This window comes from Thunnus thynnus, chromosome 1, assembly GCF_963924715.1.
Source record: "Thunnus thynnus chromosome 1, fThuThy2.1, whole genome shotgun sequence".
In the NCBI taxonomy this organism is placed as follows: Eukaryota; Metazoa; Chordata; class Actinopteri; order Scombriformes; family Scombridae; genus Thunnus; species Thunnus thynnus.
Window position 1 is genome coordinate 13,097,573 of NC_089517.1, and position 18,324 is coordinate 13,115,896.

Sequence of the window (18,324 nt, forward strand, 5' to 3'; positions counted from 1 at the left end):
TGTAAATACACGACATCTTATGTATGTGCATTTGTAATCCTGTCTGCCAGTCATCCAGATATGCTCCTAAATCCAGACGTTATTGTAATTTGGTGCCACTCTCCCCAGTATAGTAGAAATGAACAGCTTTTGTTTGATGAAAAAATAATGTGGATTCTTAAAACTGTTTCTGTGTCTCGTGCATAGTCAGTGGTTGTGGTTCAAATGTAAAGTAAAACTCTTCTTCTTCTTTTATGACATGACAGGAATGCCAGTAGCCAATGCTGGTTCAGGCTGACAGTATACACAACGCTGTCCAAAGAATACAAGGAGAGGATCCAGTATAGTAAGACCTGTTACACACAGGAATCCTGCCGTTTGGATTGCCCAGCTGTCAATGTCCCTGCTGAAAATACCCCGAATATTACCAGCAACAACATTATATGGCACAAGGTACTTATACACTGTAGATTTTTGAGTATAAACAAGATCTGATTGTATAATAGGAAACCGCAGAGGTGTGGTCAGGTGTTACTTTTTGTTTGGTCTTTTGACAACAATTTTTAACCCATTGGGTTTACAAAACTCCATTAAGTTTTATTTTTCTGCAAATAATATAGTTTTTTAGGGATTTGGGTGTGATTTTTCAACACTTGAGGCTGAAACTGGTTTTCATTCACCTCATGTTTAAAAATTCAACTTAATTTTCCATCTTGTAGGAGGGTGAGTCATTGCCAGAAGACGGTTACTACTTTAATAAAGGGAGAGTTTACAGCTTCTCCAGCGTGGAAGAGAAAGACCAAGGTGTCTACACCTGCACCAGGTCCTACCTGTATCTTGATCAAATATACAACATGAGCTTTACAACGGTGCTGAAAGTCAAACCAAAGAGTAAGAAAACCACTTTTATTTAGATATGCTTATCTTTGTAGAAATTCATATTTTTAAAAAGAAAGATGTAAAGTGGTTTCTTTTTGTTTGCACAGATGATCAGAAACATGCAGTGATCAAATCACCTCATGAAAATCCTGCTCCTGTAGATTTGGGTGAGTTTCAGTCTTGTCGTTTTGACACAAACATATGCACACTTAACCTTTATAAATTACTGCTTTTGAAACTTGTAAACTGCTTTTTCTAGGGTCAATGGTGGTGATTCCCTGCATAGCTGATTTTTATTCAGAGTGGGATTATGTGTTCTGGTTCAGTGGGGACTCATTTGTGGAAACCAATAATAGCTCATCAGTATTCTACAATTTAACATGGTAAACTCTTTGCACAGCTGTTATGATGAGGTTTGGAAGTTCAAATGTTATACATATCCACAAACAATCAACACATACATAGAATAGCTTGTCTTTCTTAATCCTCCTCAATTTTTGCCTCTTTTTCTTTCCTTTACAGGGACAAAGAAAACCAAGAGATGACAGCAACTCTAGTCTTCAAAAAAGTGTCAGAGGAGGATCTATCAAAAAATTACACCTGTAAACTGCAATCTGCCTCCCAATCACCAAGTTATGTCACCATCACCCTAGCTCGAAAAAGTATGTAAGAGTTTTGGTTTTACTATTGTTTCCAGCAGTGTTATGTTCAATTTACTACCTTGAAGCTCAAACCAGTTCAACTATTTAGTTGCACTTTTTCAGCTAGTTCCACACGTTCAAGTGACATCAAAGTTCTTCTGTTACTTTAATAGAATTATAATTTTTAGTTACTTCTCCTTCATGTCTCTACAGCCCATCTTTCCCCCATCTCACTGGCTTTCGTCATTGTGGGCATTGTTGTGGCAATAGGTGTAACGTTAGTAGTTGTTTGTGTGAAGTTGAAAAGTGACATAGCTCCTTTCCTAAGAGACACTCTTGGTTGCTATCGTTGCACCTGGAAGGGCTGAAGCACCACACCACCCTCCTCCTCCTCCTAGAAGTAACTGGGTTCCTAAGGGCTCAGTGTTGGGACCATTGTTGTTTATTTTGTAGATAAACAATATATGTGAAGTGTCCAAAATATTGAAAACTATTCTATTTACAGATGATACAAATTTACTTTGTTGTGGGGACAATTTGGAACCACTTTTAGATACAGTGGAAAAGGAATTGAAAAAGCTGAAGAGTTGGTTTGATGCAAATAAACTAACACTGAATTTAAGTAAAACAAAATGTATAATCTTTGGTAATCATTCAAATAACTCAAATAAGAAACTCATGATAAATGATGTAGAAATCATGTCTGAAATTAAATTTCTTGAGTGATAATAGACAATAAATGATGTTGGAAGCCAAATCAATTTCAATACTATATAAAGCCAAAGATCTTCTGAATCAAGCTTCATTATACACCTTGTACTGCTCCTTTATACTCCCATATATTAAATGTGCCCCCTCTGTAGACACTTTGAAGGCTAAACTTAAAACCCACATGTTTTCTCAGGCTTTGGAGTGTCCTTAAAGCTTTATGTTTCACTATTACTTATTTATTTATTTGTGTATGCTTATGGGATAGTATTGTCATGTTATCTCTACTCCTTTTTTGTTTTTACAATGTTATGTTATTTTATTTTATTTTTGTTATTTTATTGTACAGCACTTTGGTCAATTATGGTTATTTTTAAATGTGCTTTATAAATAAACCTGATTTGATTTGATATATACTTACTGTGTGGAAGTGTGGGGAAATATAAAACAAACATTAATCCAATCTTCATCCTTCAAAAAAGAGCCATAAGAATTGTAAACAAAACTGTAAATTGTAAACAAAGCCACTTTTTATTAAATTAAAAGCACTTAAATTTAAAGATCTGGTTGACTTCAAAACTGTCCAACTCATGTGCAGAGTAAAAAATCAACAACTGCCTAACAGTATCCAGGGGTTTTATCTCATACAGGCTCTGCCCTCTATTGGATTCCCAGACATCTGGAAGTGTGTGGAGGCGTCATAGTAGCAGCCATTTTAAGACAAAAGCCCCAGTCGCAGGTTTTGGCAGGATTTCTCAGGGTGAAGGGCGGCACGGAGGCTACTTTCCCCGGCATTCCCCCCTTGACGCAGCCCTCGCCGCCCACCTGATTCAACAGGCGGCTGGCTGGTTAGCAAGCATGAAGCTGCTTCTACCAGTACTGTGTGACAGGGAGCTGCTGGAATATTTTAACAAGATTTTCCAGCAGAGCATGCAGCTGGCTGCAAGTTTGGGTGTGGTGGGCACTTTGCTGGCGTCTTCACAGAAGACTAGGAGACATGCTCAACTCTGGCCATTCTGTCAGACAGCCTGCAGCAGGCTATTCTCTGACTGTGGCAGGGAGCAGTGGTGACAGCTTTGACTGTCATGCAGGTGTTGGGGCTCATGGCGGCGGGCCTTACAGTGGATCCACTGGGGCTCCTGCACATGCACCGCCTGCAAAGGTGGTTCACCAGCCTGTGCTTGTATCCCAAGAGGCACAAGCACTGCATGGTGAACGTTCCCCCATCAGTGCAGGAGGACCTGGATTATTGGGAGTCCCCACAGCATTTGTTGACAGGGACACTGCTGGGCATACCTGACGGGGTGGGGGAGCACCTGCCTGGGGAGTGTGATAGGTGATGTGTGGCCTTCAAGGGAAAACTGACACACCAATCTCCTCAAACTTCAAACGGTGCTCTTCGTTCTCCAACACTTCCTGACTCTGGTTTAGGGGAGACACGTGTTGGTGAGAACAGACAACCATGGTTGCCTACATCAACAGGCAGGGCAGAGACCGGTCTGCTACCCTGTTGAATATGGCAGAGAACCTGTTGGTATGGGCCTCAGAACAACTCCTGTCTCTGAGTGCCCTCCATATTCTGGGTCCCACTACACCCCGAGGTGGTGCAGCAGATTTGGAACTGGTTCAGGAGAGCAGAAGTGGACCTGTTGGCCAGTTGAAACAAAACCCACTGCCCGCTGTGGTTCTCCCTGACATCACCCTAGGGGTTGGAAATATTTGCACACGCACCAATGGCTGAGGAGGCTGCTTTCCTTTCCTCCACTTCATCTCATTCCCCCTCTGCTGGAGAGAGTAAGACAACAGAGACAGTTGGTCATACTGATAGCCCCAGACCAAGGCTCAGCCCTGTGGTATGCATAGATGATCCAGATGTTGGTCCATCCCCCAAGTGTGAGGGGCTTTGTCCAGGAGGCGGGCTCGATAGGCGTGCTGCCCACGCTGGGCCAACCTCTCCAGCCTTGGGGGACAGGCTAATGTGGGCTGGACTGTCTAGACAGGTAGTGCAGACCATCCAAGCAGTGAGAGCAGGATACACCATTGCTTGCTACAAAGCAAAGTGGTTGGGATTCTAACGCTGGTGCGAGGGAAGTAGATTAGACCCCTTGACATGTGCAGTGGGATTATCAGGTGGATATGGGGCTGTTTCACGCCCCTGTTAAGTGTGTGCAGTAGCTGTTCCCTCCTGTCATGAAGGCTTTGGCGACAGATTTGTCTTTGCCCTCTCCCTCGTGAAACATTTCTGGTCGTTTTAACCCTGTCGTTTAACTAGATACGGATTTCCAATCATTGGACGCAAATTTAAGCTGTTTTAAGGACCTGTTTTCTGCTGCTAATTCAGCTATAATGGCTCGGGAGATGCCTCCTCGGGCTGAGCTTCCTCGCTCCTGCCCACTTGCACAGACTCTCCCACCTGAACAACTGTCATCGCAGACGGAGTGCCCGCTGCCCAGTCCAGGTAGCTTTCACACTTCACCTCCTCGTCCTCTCATTCCTCCCACCACATTAATCATCGGTGACTCCATAACAAGGGACATCCGTTTCATCAATGCTATTACTCGCTGTTTCCCTGGTGCCACAGTACCCGTGATTATGGATAAAATCCTCTGCTTGCTGCCCTCACTCCCAGCCTCCATTACCAAGGAAAGTCTTAGCCTGAACACCTGGCTCAACTCTGCATGTAGCGCTCAAAACTTGTTTTTTATTGACAATTTTAACCTGTTCTGGGATCGTGCATCGCTCTTCAAAGGAGACGGGATTGGTCCCAACAGGCAGGGTACCCAAACAAAGTGGCTCCTTACAAATTGCAACCTGTTCCATCCATAAATTCAACTCCCTGATTAAATGACACCATTCGTTGTCTCCGGCGCAGATGTCGGAGGGCAGAGCGACTGTGGAAATCCACTAAGCTCAATGTTCACCATCTCCACTTTAAAGATCTATTAACCGAGATAAACAGCTTGATTAAAGATGCAAGGGCTTCTTATTTTTCCAACCTTATCTCCACCAGTAAGCACAACCCAAAAGTCCTATTTGATACAATTAACAACATTGTCACTCCAGCACCTCCGGATGTGCCTGTCTGGTCAAATAAGGACTGCAGCAACTCTCTTTCCTTCTTTGTTGATAAAATTAGAGATGTCTAAAGGCGTTGTCATTCAAGACAGCTCTGCTGCTTGCACTGACCTCAGCTACAAGAGTGAGTGAACTGTGTGCCCTGTCATTTTACCTCAGCTGTTTGCTTCTTTGTGTTGACCACAGCAATTTTAGTGGTTTATTACCTATAGAGTCCAATAGAGGGCTCCACCTGTGCTTATAAAAGAAGGGTTACAATCTCGTAATCTTCTTTGTTTCAAATGAGAGAAAGTAAACATGACCTGAGAGGAACTTGTGTGTTCAAAAGCATTTAGTAAGGACAAATGCAAAATATCATTGTATCACAATCAAAGGAGTTAATGTATGGAACAACTGTAGTGAAGAAATGAAAACATGTGGACTCTTACTGATATTGAGATATTGAATGGATATGAGATGGATTTGTAATTTTTTTGTTTGTTTCCAAACAGATTGTTTTGTTCTTGTTTTGTTTTTGTTTGATTTGACTGAGAAGGGTAACATGTTCACTGGTGACGGATAGTTGAGTTTTCATATTAATCATAAAAGTTTGGAAGGCCCTATTTAAATTGTTTACTGGGATTATTTAAATTGTTTACTTGAATTTGGATAAATATGTTCGCTGATGATTTTTGTTTGTTTTGTTTTATTGCTTATATATTTTTCATTTTGTTGCTTCTTTTATTTTATTTTTTCTTTTAAAATGTTAGAAGTAAAAAATACATAAAAAGCTACGTCATTACCTCCTATAGCTTCTACCTCAGACAACTACCCATGATAAAAGCTGTTAAATGTATGTGTGCGTGCGTGTGTGTGTGTGTGTGTTTGAGCTGACATTTCAGAAAGAAATACTGTACTTTTTACACCACTACATTTATTTTTACAGCTGTAGTTACAAATGAAGATTTGACACAATTGATAATATAACAGGCATTAAAATACAGCATAGTTGTTAAAGATGAAACCAGTGGTTTCCAACCATTTTGGCTTTTGGTGTCTTACAAAAAGCAGTGTATAGTCAGGGTCACATTTCAGATGTCTATGAGTTGTTAACAGCTCCACCAAGTAGTGATTTTTCCCTCTAAACTTCTTACATGGTTTCATTTCAATAAATGTTCAAATGATCCAATATTTCACCAAAGATGAGAGAAACAGTCTGAAAACTGAAAATGAAAATTAATCATCTTGCAACCCTTCAGATTTATCTGGTGACCCTTTGGAGGGGCCCGACCCCTAGGTTGGGAACAGTTTTGAGGGACAAAATGAGTACCTCTAATACTTGAAGTACAGTGTACTGCTAATACTTATGTACTTTTACTTAAGTAGGATTTTTCATGCCAGACTTTTACTTGTAATGGAGTATTTTTACATTGCTGTATTGGTACTTTAACTTTTACCAACAGATTTAGTCACAACTTCAACCTGAGATACATGCTCAAAACAGTCTAGTCTAGTCAAACTATTGGACTAAATGCAGATAAGAGAAAGTTGAGCATCAGTCTCCGTACTCACTTGATTCAAGCTATTAATACCACACCAGACTAGGCAGAGTAGTTTGTCCTGCTGTGGTGAGCAATAGGCAGGAAAAGGTTAATGCGGGGAGGGCCAACCTGTAGATCGACCCATTCACAAGGCTTTGTGTCATTCTGGGTAAGATGAAGAACATGGCACATGTGACACTTACTTGCACATTTAATCAGTACATACAGTACTGCAGTTATGGAGTTTGAGTATCAGAATGTAAAGGAAATTTCCATAGGTTTTTTTTATACATAAAGGTCATGTCATGTAGCTTTGGAGAAGCTTAGTCAAGTCTCTGAAAGTAACCCCTGATGAAGTCATCAGGGGTTATTAATCTATAATTTATCTATATATAGTATTATCCATAACATAAAGCCTGTGACTCAACAGTTAAAGAGTTGAAAATACATCTGCATTTAACAGATAGGGACTGTCCAATAACAAGATCAGTTACATTATGGTGTTGGGACTACATGTGGACCACAGTTTACCACATGTTTCAAGACTCCAAGAAACCTGAGTCTTGGGGGTTCGCACCCAAAGTGTGAAGCTCCACCCATGGATCCAGGTTATCAAAACTAGAGATTCCTCTCTTATTTTTCTCTTTTCTCCACGAGCTGCAGCAGGAGCAGCTCCTTGCCCTCTTTCTCCTTCAGCTGCAGGAGCAGCTGCTTGGTCTTTCACACCTCCAGCAGCTGCAAACACACACTTTTTTCTTTAAGGCAGAAGACACGAGAGCCTGCCTAAGACTCAGAAACTAAGTTTCCTTGTGCCAGCAGCTAACACACAAGTCTGCCGGCCAGTTTAACAAGTACAGGAGCCGAGAAATGGAGTTAGCCTGCCGCTAACTCTACACCAAGGAGTGACCTGGGCCCTCTGCACGACTGGAGTGCTGTCTCCCCAGCAACGCCTGCATCTTTCAGCTTCAGAGCCAAAGCCTTCTCAGCCTGACTCACCCACGGATTCACCAGCTACAAAGCAGGACACCACAAAGCATCTCTTCCTTCATGGACTGGTAACAACTGGGCATAGCCTAGCAACACAGTGAAGCATAGTACGGCTAAGCAAGAATGTTTAACTCAAACAATGTACTGTACGTGTATTGATTTGGTTAAGGTTATACATTGAACTGTTGTTGTGATGTCCTTGTTGCTTATAGTCAGGTTACTGCATAGCCACACCGCTAGGTTAATGTTAGCATGCTTAACACATGTTACATCCAGTAACTAGGCCTTGCATGCAACTAACCTCATCTTAACCTGGCACCTTTAGCATACACCATTTGGCCTTGAATAGAGAACCACACAGTTAAGAGGTTAAAACCTAGTTTGGCGAACTTTAGTTCAGGCAGCACATGTGGTTCAAGACACCACATGGTCTGGCCTTTTATCTCTGCAGTTCCCTTTATCAGCCAAATTTTCGGCATGCCATGTGCTCAGTCACCAGGTGACTGCAGCCATCTTGCTATTGTCTTCCCTACACACACACACACACACACACACACACACACACACACACACACACACACACACACACACACACACACACTTGTATATAGGTACACTTAGCTAGATTAGTATTGTGTGTTGCTTTTACCCTTTTGTTAAATAAATGCTTTTGGACATACCTGTTGTCTGTTTTAATGTTGCACAAGAATGAGTTTTGCCAACCTCTACTCTGTAAAGAACTCCAAATCCTTCAACCTGAACTAGCTATTGATATGGTGATTTTGTTTATAGTTAATTAATTAATTATTAATCAAAGTCCCAAATTCATAGATTAGTACACTTTGAGATTGAATTGGCTATCTTTTTCCCTGAGTCCAGGGTGGTGCCCCGTTATTATAAATTCTTATTAATAATTTTATTGATTTTAATAATTAACAATTATCTTTGATAATCATTAATTATTGCTGATAGCCAAACTTGTAGCCACGGCCCAACAATGGGAAATATAGGACCCAGTGTTTTTGGAGTTTGAGCCACTTTAGGGAGTGAGGGTCAGGATATTTCAGCCTCTATCTCTCTTGTGATTCCCTCAACTTTAAATTAACTTTAATAAAAATTTAATACTATATCGCTGTACAACTCTACAAAGTTGAAATGAAGCAATGTCTACTTGGGGGTGGGGAGGCCAATCATTTTGGTGAGTTTGTTCCTATTTGAGGCAGTTCACATAACCTCCTCCTCCTCTGATTTTATTCATTTTTACCTTTTATCTTCTTTATAAGTATGCCTGTTTACCCTTGTTGTGCTCATCTTCAACCAGAGGCCTGGCCTGCTTTAAACCCAGATATTGGCAGTGGTGAAAAGTAACTACGTACATTTACTCAAGCACTGTTTACAATTTATAGGTACTTGTACGTATTCCCATTCTCTGCAATTTTAAACCTCCACCCACTATATTTCAGAGGGAAATATTGTACTTTTTACTTCACCAGCTTTAGTTACTAGTCGCATTTCAGATTAAAAATTTATAAGTTCCCGACTTTTTTGGCTTTCAACCTCTTACAAAAAAGCAGAGTCTAGTTGGGGCGCCTTGTTACATTTCAGATGTCTATGAGTTGTTCCACCAAATAGTGATTTTCAGCCTAAAGTCCTCATGGTTTCATTCAAATAACCGTCAAAGGAAACAAAGCAAAAATGCTGTCCAAAGTCTAAAAACTGGACCCCCGATCACAATAAACACATCTGACAATTTCATAGGGTGAAGGGCACGCAACGATTTTAGTGGTGCGTCTAAATAATGCATCTTTCACTGCTGATGACTCGAAACAACAACAAAGGAAATTTTAGTGAGTTCTATTTTCATTTTTATAGTTTTCACCATGAAGGGAAAAGATGAAAATGCGAAGAAAATGAATAATAAGCATTGGGGGCGCTAGTGGCTTAAGGCTTAATGATGATGATTGATGATTAATATTTAGATTTTCCCAAACGGTATTATAGCCTAATACTACTACTACTACTACTAATAATAATAATAATAATAACAGTAATAATAATAGTAGTAATAATAATAGTAATAATAATAATAACAATGTTTGTTGACTCAAAGAGAGTAAGATATATTTCCTTGGTGGGAAATTCAGGAGGCGTTTCCGTTGCATTGACAACGTGACGCTCATCATAAGTTTCACTTCCCATCCTCACGCCACTCTCTTCTTTGACAAGCACTTTGTCAGAGCGCGTCCTTTACAGAGGGTCTCCTGGGTCTTTGCGGTGCTGCAGGCTGTCATGACGCTGAAAGTACATCTGGTTCTCCTGCTTTTCCTCCTTGCATCACTAACAGGTAAAGTGATGCTCTATGTGCGGTGCGAAAAGGGTAGGAATTCTACGTTGATTGAATTTTGTCATAAAATCGGACTTCTCTAAATATTCACAAAAAAAAAGCGGAAAGGGGAGGGAAAAAAAGAACAAAACAACAAAGAAATGGACATTCAAAACATAAAAAATAGAAAACAAACCATCACATGTAGCCTAATACAGCATTATGCGTAAAATGAAGCATAAAACAGGACAAAAACACTGAAAGTTACCTGCTAATTTCCGTAGTGGTCTTTCATATAATAACAGCAAGGACCGCTGTGCCTATGCTACAGCGTGAAAAGCAGCTGTAATTGTCATAAATATTACACATGATGCAAACACTACATTATGTGTACATTATTTATATAGACATTCTTATGTTGTGCGCTCACGTTGTGGATGTTCTTTTGATCTTTCTTGTGGCTTGCTGCTGTAACGCCGAAATTTGCCTTCGTGTGATCATCAAAGTTTCATCTTATCTTATCTTATCTTATCTTATCTATGCTTAAGTGTGAAATGTCTTGTTACATTTCTGCTCTTTTCATCTCCTTTAATGTAGTGCTGACTTAAATTTAAAAAAAAACTCACTTTGCTGTCATGAGAGTCGCATATCGTATGGCTTGGACTGATGCTGCCATTTATGCCCAGAGAATGACTATACACCTATATATTATAGCGCTACCCATCAATACTATCATCATTATTCATATTCAATACAATCATTATTATCATACTGTGTACAGCTTATGTTTGCTTTTTACATATTTTTTTTAATTTTCCTATATTGTTTTGCTTGTTGACTGTACTACTCGTGCCTCTGTAAATTGTCGTTCGGGGACAAATAAAGTGTTTTAAATTGAACCGAATTGATGAATGAGCAGCAGAAGGTGAAAATGGTAAAACATTAAGTGTCTTCTGTATCAATAGGCTAATTGAAGGAATTCTTTTACTGGTTGACGGCAGTAGGTTATCCATGAACGGACATTAGGGTTACAAAATTAAACAGCCACATTATGCACTAAATGAACTAAATGTGTTACGCTCATTCGCAGGTGTGTATCCCCTGAAACTCAAGGAGATCTATGTCAAGGCAGGTGAGATGGTGGCGCTACAGTGCCGTCAGTACAGAAGGTATAATCATAATGATGCCAAGCTGACCTGGACCAGTTATACCACCCAGAAGATGGATTTGACCAACAGGTCATCAGCTGAGCAGAGACAGATGGATGTGTTGGTTCATGAGAGGAGCCTTGTTATTCTCAGAGCTTCTGTAAACCATCAGGGGAATTACTCATGCTCTCTGGGGTAAAGGAGCTGTTGTTTTATATTCTCTTTGACATTGTACAAGAGTGTAAATACGCGGCATCTTATGTATGTGCATTTGTAATCCTGTCTGCCAGTCATCCAGATATGCTCCTAAATCCAGACGTTATTGCAATTTGGTGCCACTCTCCCCAGTATAGTAGAAATGAACAGCTTTTGTTTGATGAAAAAATAATGTGGATTCTTAAAACTGTTTCTGTCTCTCGTGCATAGTCAGTGGTTGTGGTTCAAATATAAAGTAAAACTCTTCTTCTTCTTTTATGACATGACAGGAATGCCAGTAGCCAATGTTGGTTCAGGCTGACAGTATACACAACGCTGTCCAAAGAATACAAGGAGAGGATCCAGTATAGTAAGACCTGTTACACACAGGAATCCTGCCGTTTGGATTGCCCAGCTGTCAATGTCCCTGCTGAAAATACCCCGAATATTACCAGCAACAACATTATATGGCACAAGGTACTTATACACTGTAGATTTTTGAGTATAAACAAGATCTGATTGTGTAATAGGAAACCGCAGAGGTGTGGTCAGGTGTTACTTTTTGTTTGGTCTTTTGACAACAATTTTTAACCCATTGGGTTTACAAAACTCCATTAAGTTTTATTTTTCTGCAAATAATATCATAGTTTTTTAGGGATTTGGGTGTGATTTTTCAACACTTGAGGCTGAAACTGGTTTTCATTCACCTCATGTTTAAAAATTCAACTTATTTTCCATCTTGTAGGAGGGTGAGTCATTGCCAGAAGACGGTTACTACTTTAATAAAGGGAGAGTTTACAGCTTCTCCAGCGTGGAAGAGAAAGACCAAGGTGTCTACACCTGCACCAGGTCCTACCTGTATCTTGATCAAATATACAACATGAGCTTTACAACGGTGCTGAAAGTCAAACCAAAGAGTAAGAAAACCACTTTTATTTAGATATGCTTATCTTTGTAGAAATTCATATTTTTAAAAAGAAAGATGTAAAGTGGTTTCTTTTTGTTTGCACAGATGATCAGAAACATGCAGTGATCAAATCACCTCATGAAAATGATGTATTTCCTGTAGATTTGGGTGAGTTTCAGTCTTGTCGTTTTGACACAAACATATGCACACTTTACCTTTATAAATTACTGCTTTTGAAACTGCTGGACTGCTTTTTCTAGGGTCAATGGTGGTGATTCCCTGCATAGCTGATTTTTATTCAGAGCAGGATAATGTGTTCTGGTTCAGTGGGGACTCATTTGTGGAAACCAATAATAGCTCATCAGTATTCTACAATTTAACACGGTAAACTCTTTGCACAGTTATGACGAGGTTCGGAAGTGCAAATATTGTACATGGCCACAAACAATCAGCACACACATAAAATAGCTCGTCTTTCTTAATTCTCCTCAATTTTTGCCTCTTTTTCTTTCCTTTACAGGGACAAAGAAAACCAAGAGATGACAGCAACTCTAGTCTTCAAAAAAGTGTCAGAGGAGGATCTATCAAAAAATTACACCTGTAAACTGCAATCTGCCTCCCAATCACCAAGTTATGTCACCATCTTTTTGACCAAAAAAAGTATGTAAAATGAATGGATGGACTTTTTTAGTTGGGCTGCAACTAACAATTGTTTTCATTATCAATTAATATAAAAAAAATAAAAAATTCTGTCAATGGACTAATCCATTAATTTGATTTGAATCGATCAATCATCCATCTGACTGTCTTCTTTCTGTCCCCACAGCACACCCTTCCTACGTTCCCTTGACTGTCAGTATTGTGGGCATTGTGGTAGTGATGGTTGTAACAGTAGTAATATATGTGGAATTTAAAATTGAAATCACTCTTTTCCTGCGAGAAACTCATGGCTGCCATAGCATCACATCAGGTGGGAGAATGTGTGTCATCTTAACTAACAACTCATGTTTAAGAGATACATGTCTGTGCTTGTTTTTGAACAGCCAACCATGTCGTGTCTACCCGTATAAGTATCCAGTACTGTTGTTTGTTGTTGTTTTCTTAGATGGAAAGAGCTATGATGCCTTTCTGATGTGTTATAAGAGCAACACAGATGCAGGACTAGATGCACATGACAGAAAATGGCTGGAGAATGTTTTGGAAGAGAAGTTTGGCTACAGCCTCTGTCTCTTCGATCGTGACGTCTTACCAGGGAAAGGTACAGTAATTACTTCTAAGACATACTTTGAAAGTCATCTACCTACAAATCTTATTGAAGTAATGTATAATCTGAACACTGGTCTGTTGCAGCTGTAGCAGATGCAGTGTTAGACTGCATAGAGCAGAGCCGGACGGTGGTTTTGGTCCCCACTTCTCCAGATCTTGGTCCAGACTCTGGCCTGCTGAGTGCCATCCATGAAGCTCTTGTGGAGCGGCAGTCACGTTTGGTTTTCATCAAAACTGAGGCAAAAGAAGTATCAAGATCAGGATCATTACCAGAAGTCTTACAACATCTTGGCAAGGCTGGACACTGTGTCACCTGGAAGGGCACAAGCTCCATGACACCCTCCTCCTCCTTCTGGAAGCAACTACGTTACTACCTCCCTGCCACACAGCATGCACCAAAACTACAGCTTTTACCTCAGACAATCCAGGATGTTAACTCACGGTGAAATGTTTAGCCATGTCAGAGTTAACACATCTTATCAGTGTTTTCAGTATATGACTTGATAAACATATATTGCAACAACATACTGTATAAGAAAAATAGATTTTATTGTCATACTGAAAGACGGTCATCAACCGCTTTTATTCTGTATTTATTATAGAAAATGAATATTGAACTTAAATCATTTTTAACATTTATCTTCAGTGTCTTCATTTTCATATTTAATATCTTGTATTCTTGTAAATTTATTGAGGTCAAAAAGCTCCTTTAGTATGATGGCTAACACAGCTGTAAAGACATGTAATTTAAAATGAATTAATATAATGTAAAAATGTAAAATTACTTCTGCTTGTTACATAATTGTTGTCACATTAGCCTATACACTGTTAATACTGACATAGAATTGTCCAACTGTATAGTATTTTCAACACACAAGAGGTGCTGTTGTTCACTTAAGTTGTTTTATATTTCCCTGGATTACTGTGTTATACATGTCCTGTCGGACCACTGTGTGTATGTACTGTAGGTCCTCTTGTGTGAAACATTCTTTACCCAAATTTGTTTTTGAATGTCCTCATCATTTCCTCCATTAACTGTAAAATGTGATACTGTGTGCCAATCTGGCAAAATACCTTGGAACTGTACTTCAAATGAACTGTATTTAAATGATCTACACCTGCAGTAATCTATTTGTATAGTATCATTGAGTCATGTGTACGTGAAATGGGTCGCTCATAATGACAAACCCACTGAGAATTATGACCCAGCTATGCAGCTCTAAAGCTTTTTAATTTATTTTAGCTTGTTGATTTGGTTTTATTAGATGTACTTTAAAATGTGATTTGTGGTTCTGGGCTATGTAAGTAAAATTGATGTGAATAATATACATTTTACACAACATTAAATACAATATTTTGTACATTTTCATAGGATGAATCCTCTTGACTTTGGTGATCCGCTGACATTTTCAATATAGCACCACCATCATGTTGACAGTTTTTAGTGACTTTATAGCATTTATATACAGTATATATAATAATATATAGATATAACTTTTTATTTGTAGAGCACCTTTCATACATACAACACAGCTTAAAGTGTTTTACATCAAATTGTCAAAAAAAAACATTAGACAGTGGCAAACCAAGCATTAAAATACAATAAAGCAGGGTATAATAGGAATTAAATTTAAAATATGTTTAAAGATAATAAACTTTAAGCACCAGAGATACAGACTACTTAAAACCAACATTAAAAAGGTGAAGGATTTACAAAAGCAGCATGGCAGATATTTAGAGGCAGATTGTCCCACATTTTTGGTGCACAATAAGAAAATGCTGCCTCTCCATATTTCTTTGTCTTAACTGTTGGTACATTTAGTGCTGTAGTGTTTGATGACCTACTGCAGCAGCTAGGAGTAGGCTATAGAGGGAGAGACAGCTGACTAAATATGGAGGTGCTAAACTATTCACAGCCATAGAAACTAGTAATATAGTTTTCAAATCTATCCTAAAAGAGACAGGAAGCAAAGTGAAGATGCTAATATCAATTGTTTTTGTTAACTCTCCTGTTATGTTCATTTGTCAGGAACAGCAATGGTGTTCCTGGGTCAATTTGACCCAGTGCATGTTAAATTATCCAAAAGATGTCCAAAAACAAAAAAATCCTAACAAGTAGTGTGAATATTTCATTACTAACTCTATTACTAACTATTCTATCAATATTTAGTGCAATGGTGTTCCTTACCTCTAACAGGTAATGGTTCAATTGGGATAATTCACTCATTTTTCATAAAAAAAAATGCATGTTCAAACTTTTTTTTAAATGTTTCACCACTTTATTGCTTTTGAAAGACCAACATATGAAACACAATAGTTTTACATAACATTGAAACATAACATTTAAATTTTGTCTGACATACATGCACTGTTCGTGAACCAGAAATGAACAAAATCACAATACAACAATACAACAAACAAGCAATCGCAATATGAACATGTGTGTGTGTGTGTGTGTGTTTGTCTAGGTGTGTGTGTGTGTGTGTGTGTGTGTGTGTGTGTGTGTGTGTACATCTACACAGCACACGAGTGACATGTCACCACACTGCTTTGTGCAAATGAATTTTGCACATTTCACACAGGTCATGCTTGTCTGGACATCGTCAGCTGTATTTCACCATTTTTTGACATGAATGTCTTGCTTGGAGGAATAGGAATAGCAATTCCCTCATCTGGTTCAAAATCAGAATCATTAGAATCAGAATTTAGCTCAAGATGGTCTTCATCTTCAGACACATCCTCCTCCATTTCACTGTCATGATCAATGATGACCTCCAGAGCCTCCTGGACTGTCATCCTTTTGCTTCTGCTGCTCATTTTGTAAAGGTTTGCCTGACAGAGTGTAATGTTGGTAGGACTCCCATGCAGAGAATCTTTTATATGTTTTGCCCCTCCACTGTTGAGTGTCCACTGAATATGGGTGGAGTTTTCCCGCGAGAACATAAATGGTTCTCGTCAAATATCATAACACCTGCACCTGTGTGTGTGTGTGTGTGTGTGTGTGTGTGTGTGTGTGTGCTCTGTGTGTGTGTGCTGTGTGTGTGTGTGTGTGTGTGTGTGTGTGTGTGTGTGTGTGTGTGTATGTGTGTGTGAGTGATTGGGATGAAATATGTCTCAAAGTTGCAAAGAAAAAATAGTCTGACATTTCTGACACCCTTTTACCTCCAGTTTCCTGGGTCAAATTGACCCGAACAGTATCTATGTGATATAAACATGCAGGGGGTGGTTGCAAATATGTGAGATGAACCATTTTCATATTATATGTTGATTACACTAATTAAGGCAAGCAGAAGAAGTTTCATACTGAAAAAATACTTTTAACTATTTTTCCTAGATCTTCAAACTTTAAAACGGGTCAATTTGACCCAGAACATAACAGGAGGGTTAAGACTGGCAGCTGCATTTTTTATGAGCTAAAGTCTGTTCACTGACTTATTTGGTGAGCCAGTTAAGAGTATTGCAATAGTGTAGACAAGAAAATGTGTGAATGAATTTCTTTGCATCGGGAAGAGCAAGATATGGTCTGACCCTGAAAAATTGCTGTCTTACTGATGTAATCAGTATTTTTAGAAATGTTTAAATCATTAATCCAGGCTTTTTCTCTCACACTGAGTTTCCTTTGCCATAATTTATGAAAGCCACTCCTTAATTTATACCTTAAAAGGCCTTAACTTTTTTAGGCCAGGATAAAAAAAATAAAAAAACTTGAACCACAAAAGTAATCAATTAACAATAATAATAATAATAATAATACCTTAATTTATTTTAATACCTTAGTTTATCCATTAATTATCCCCATGTTTGATGTGAACCCCTGAATTTTAAAAAATGAAGATTCTTTTAAGGTACAAAATAAGCGGTACATGTAATGTTATTTTCTACATTTTATTGATTTTTTATCCGTTAAAGTTAACTCAAAATGTATTACAAGGTAACTCAAAAGTTGTTCAGTGACATTGATGAGGAGGGCTGAGCTATGCCTTTAACAAGCCGCCGATATACAGTAGTCAGCTTGTTTTGGTGGTTTTCTGCCAACTTGTAGCCAAAACCTGATTAAGGCAGCTTTCAAGAACAGGTCCTCTTTTAAACACAGGCCACACTGTATTGCCATTTCTGGTAATGTATCACAGTTCACAGTCTGCGCCTCATAGCCTAAAACACCAAATACCATATTCAATTTATGTGTCTATATGAGCAATTCAAGACACTTTGTAATAAATGTGTTGTGATGACATGAAATTCTGGTCCCCCACATGATGTTGTCATGGTTACAAGGCTGACAATTATAATCCCTCCAATCAAATCATGTGGCAAATAATTAAATAATTAAAAGTCCAATCACAGTATATAGCACTGTGTATAGTAAATATCAGCAGTAGTTAATATATTATATCAAATATAATCCCACAATATTACTGGATTAGACAGTAGAAAAAGAGAAGACACACCAGAGGGGAGACAGTGGAAGGCAGATGTAGGCCAGAATGTATGGTGGGATTAGAAACCAGGTCGGTGGAAGTAAAGGTGTGTCCCAGAAATGGGGGTCTTAACCACCACATGCAGGTTAGGCCCTATACATACCACAGCTAGAAGCAGCTGGGTTTCCGGGCTCTACAGTACATCTACTCTTAAAACTGTCATTACTATCATCTGAATTTTATTATATAAAAAAGCATGCCTTGCAAATGTTCCCAAC

The 18,324-nt window shown here is 38.9% G+C and overlaps 1 protein-coding gene across 5 annotated transcripts in view; it reads left to right on the forward strand.

Moving 5' to 3' along the window:
- LOC137180287 (interleukin-18 receptor 1-like) overlaps positions 1–14,755 on the forward strand; it is a 19,095-nt gene extending 4,340 nt beyond the window's left edge. For 3 of the 5 annotated variants that reach the window (XM_067585598.1, XM_067585615.1, XM_067585607.1), the window contains 13 exons: positions 246–432; positions 699–870; positions 966–1,025; positions 1,118–1,241; positions 1,381–1,520; positions 11,203–11,455; positions 11,746–11,932; positions 12,201–12,372; positions 12,468–12,530; positions 12,623–12,746; positions 12,883–13,022; positions 13,189–13,620; positions 13,713–14,755. In XM_067585598.1, the coding sequence (XP_067441699.1) occupies positions 246–432; positions 699–870; positions 966–1,025; positions 1,118–1,241; positions 1,381–1,520; positions 11,203–11,455; positions 11,746–11,932; positions 12,201–12,372; positions 12,468–12,530; positions 12,623–12,746; positions 12,883–13,022; positions 13,189–13,620; positions 13,713–14,074 (2,416 nt within the window). In that variant the 3' untranslated portion in view covers positions 14,075–14,755. Of the gene's footprint in view, positions 1–245; positions 433–698; positions 871–965; positions 1,026–1,117; positions 1,242–1,380; positions 1,521–11,202; positions 11,456–11,745; positions 11,933–12,200; positions 12,373–12,467; positions 12,531–12,622; positions 12,747–12,882; positions 13,023–13,188; positions 13,621–13,712 lie in introns of those variants that run through there. The other 2 variants (XM_067585622.1, XM_067585630.1) reach the window with 2 other exon arrangements.
- Positions 14,756–18,324: the final 3,569 nt, after the last annotated feature.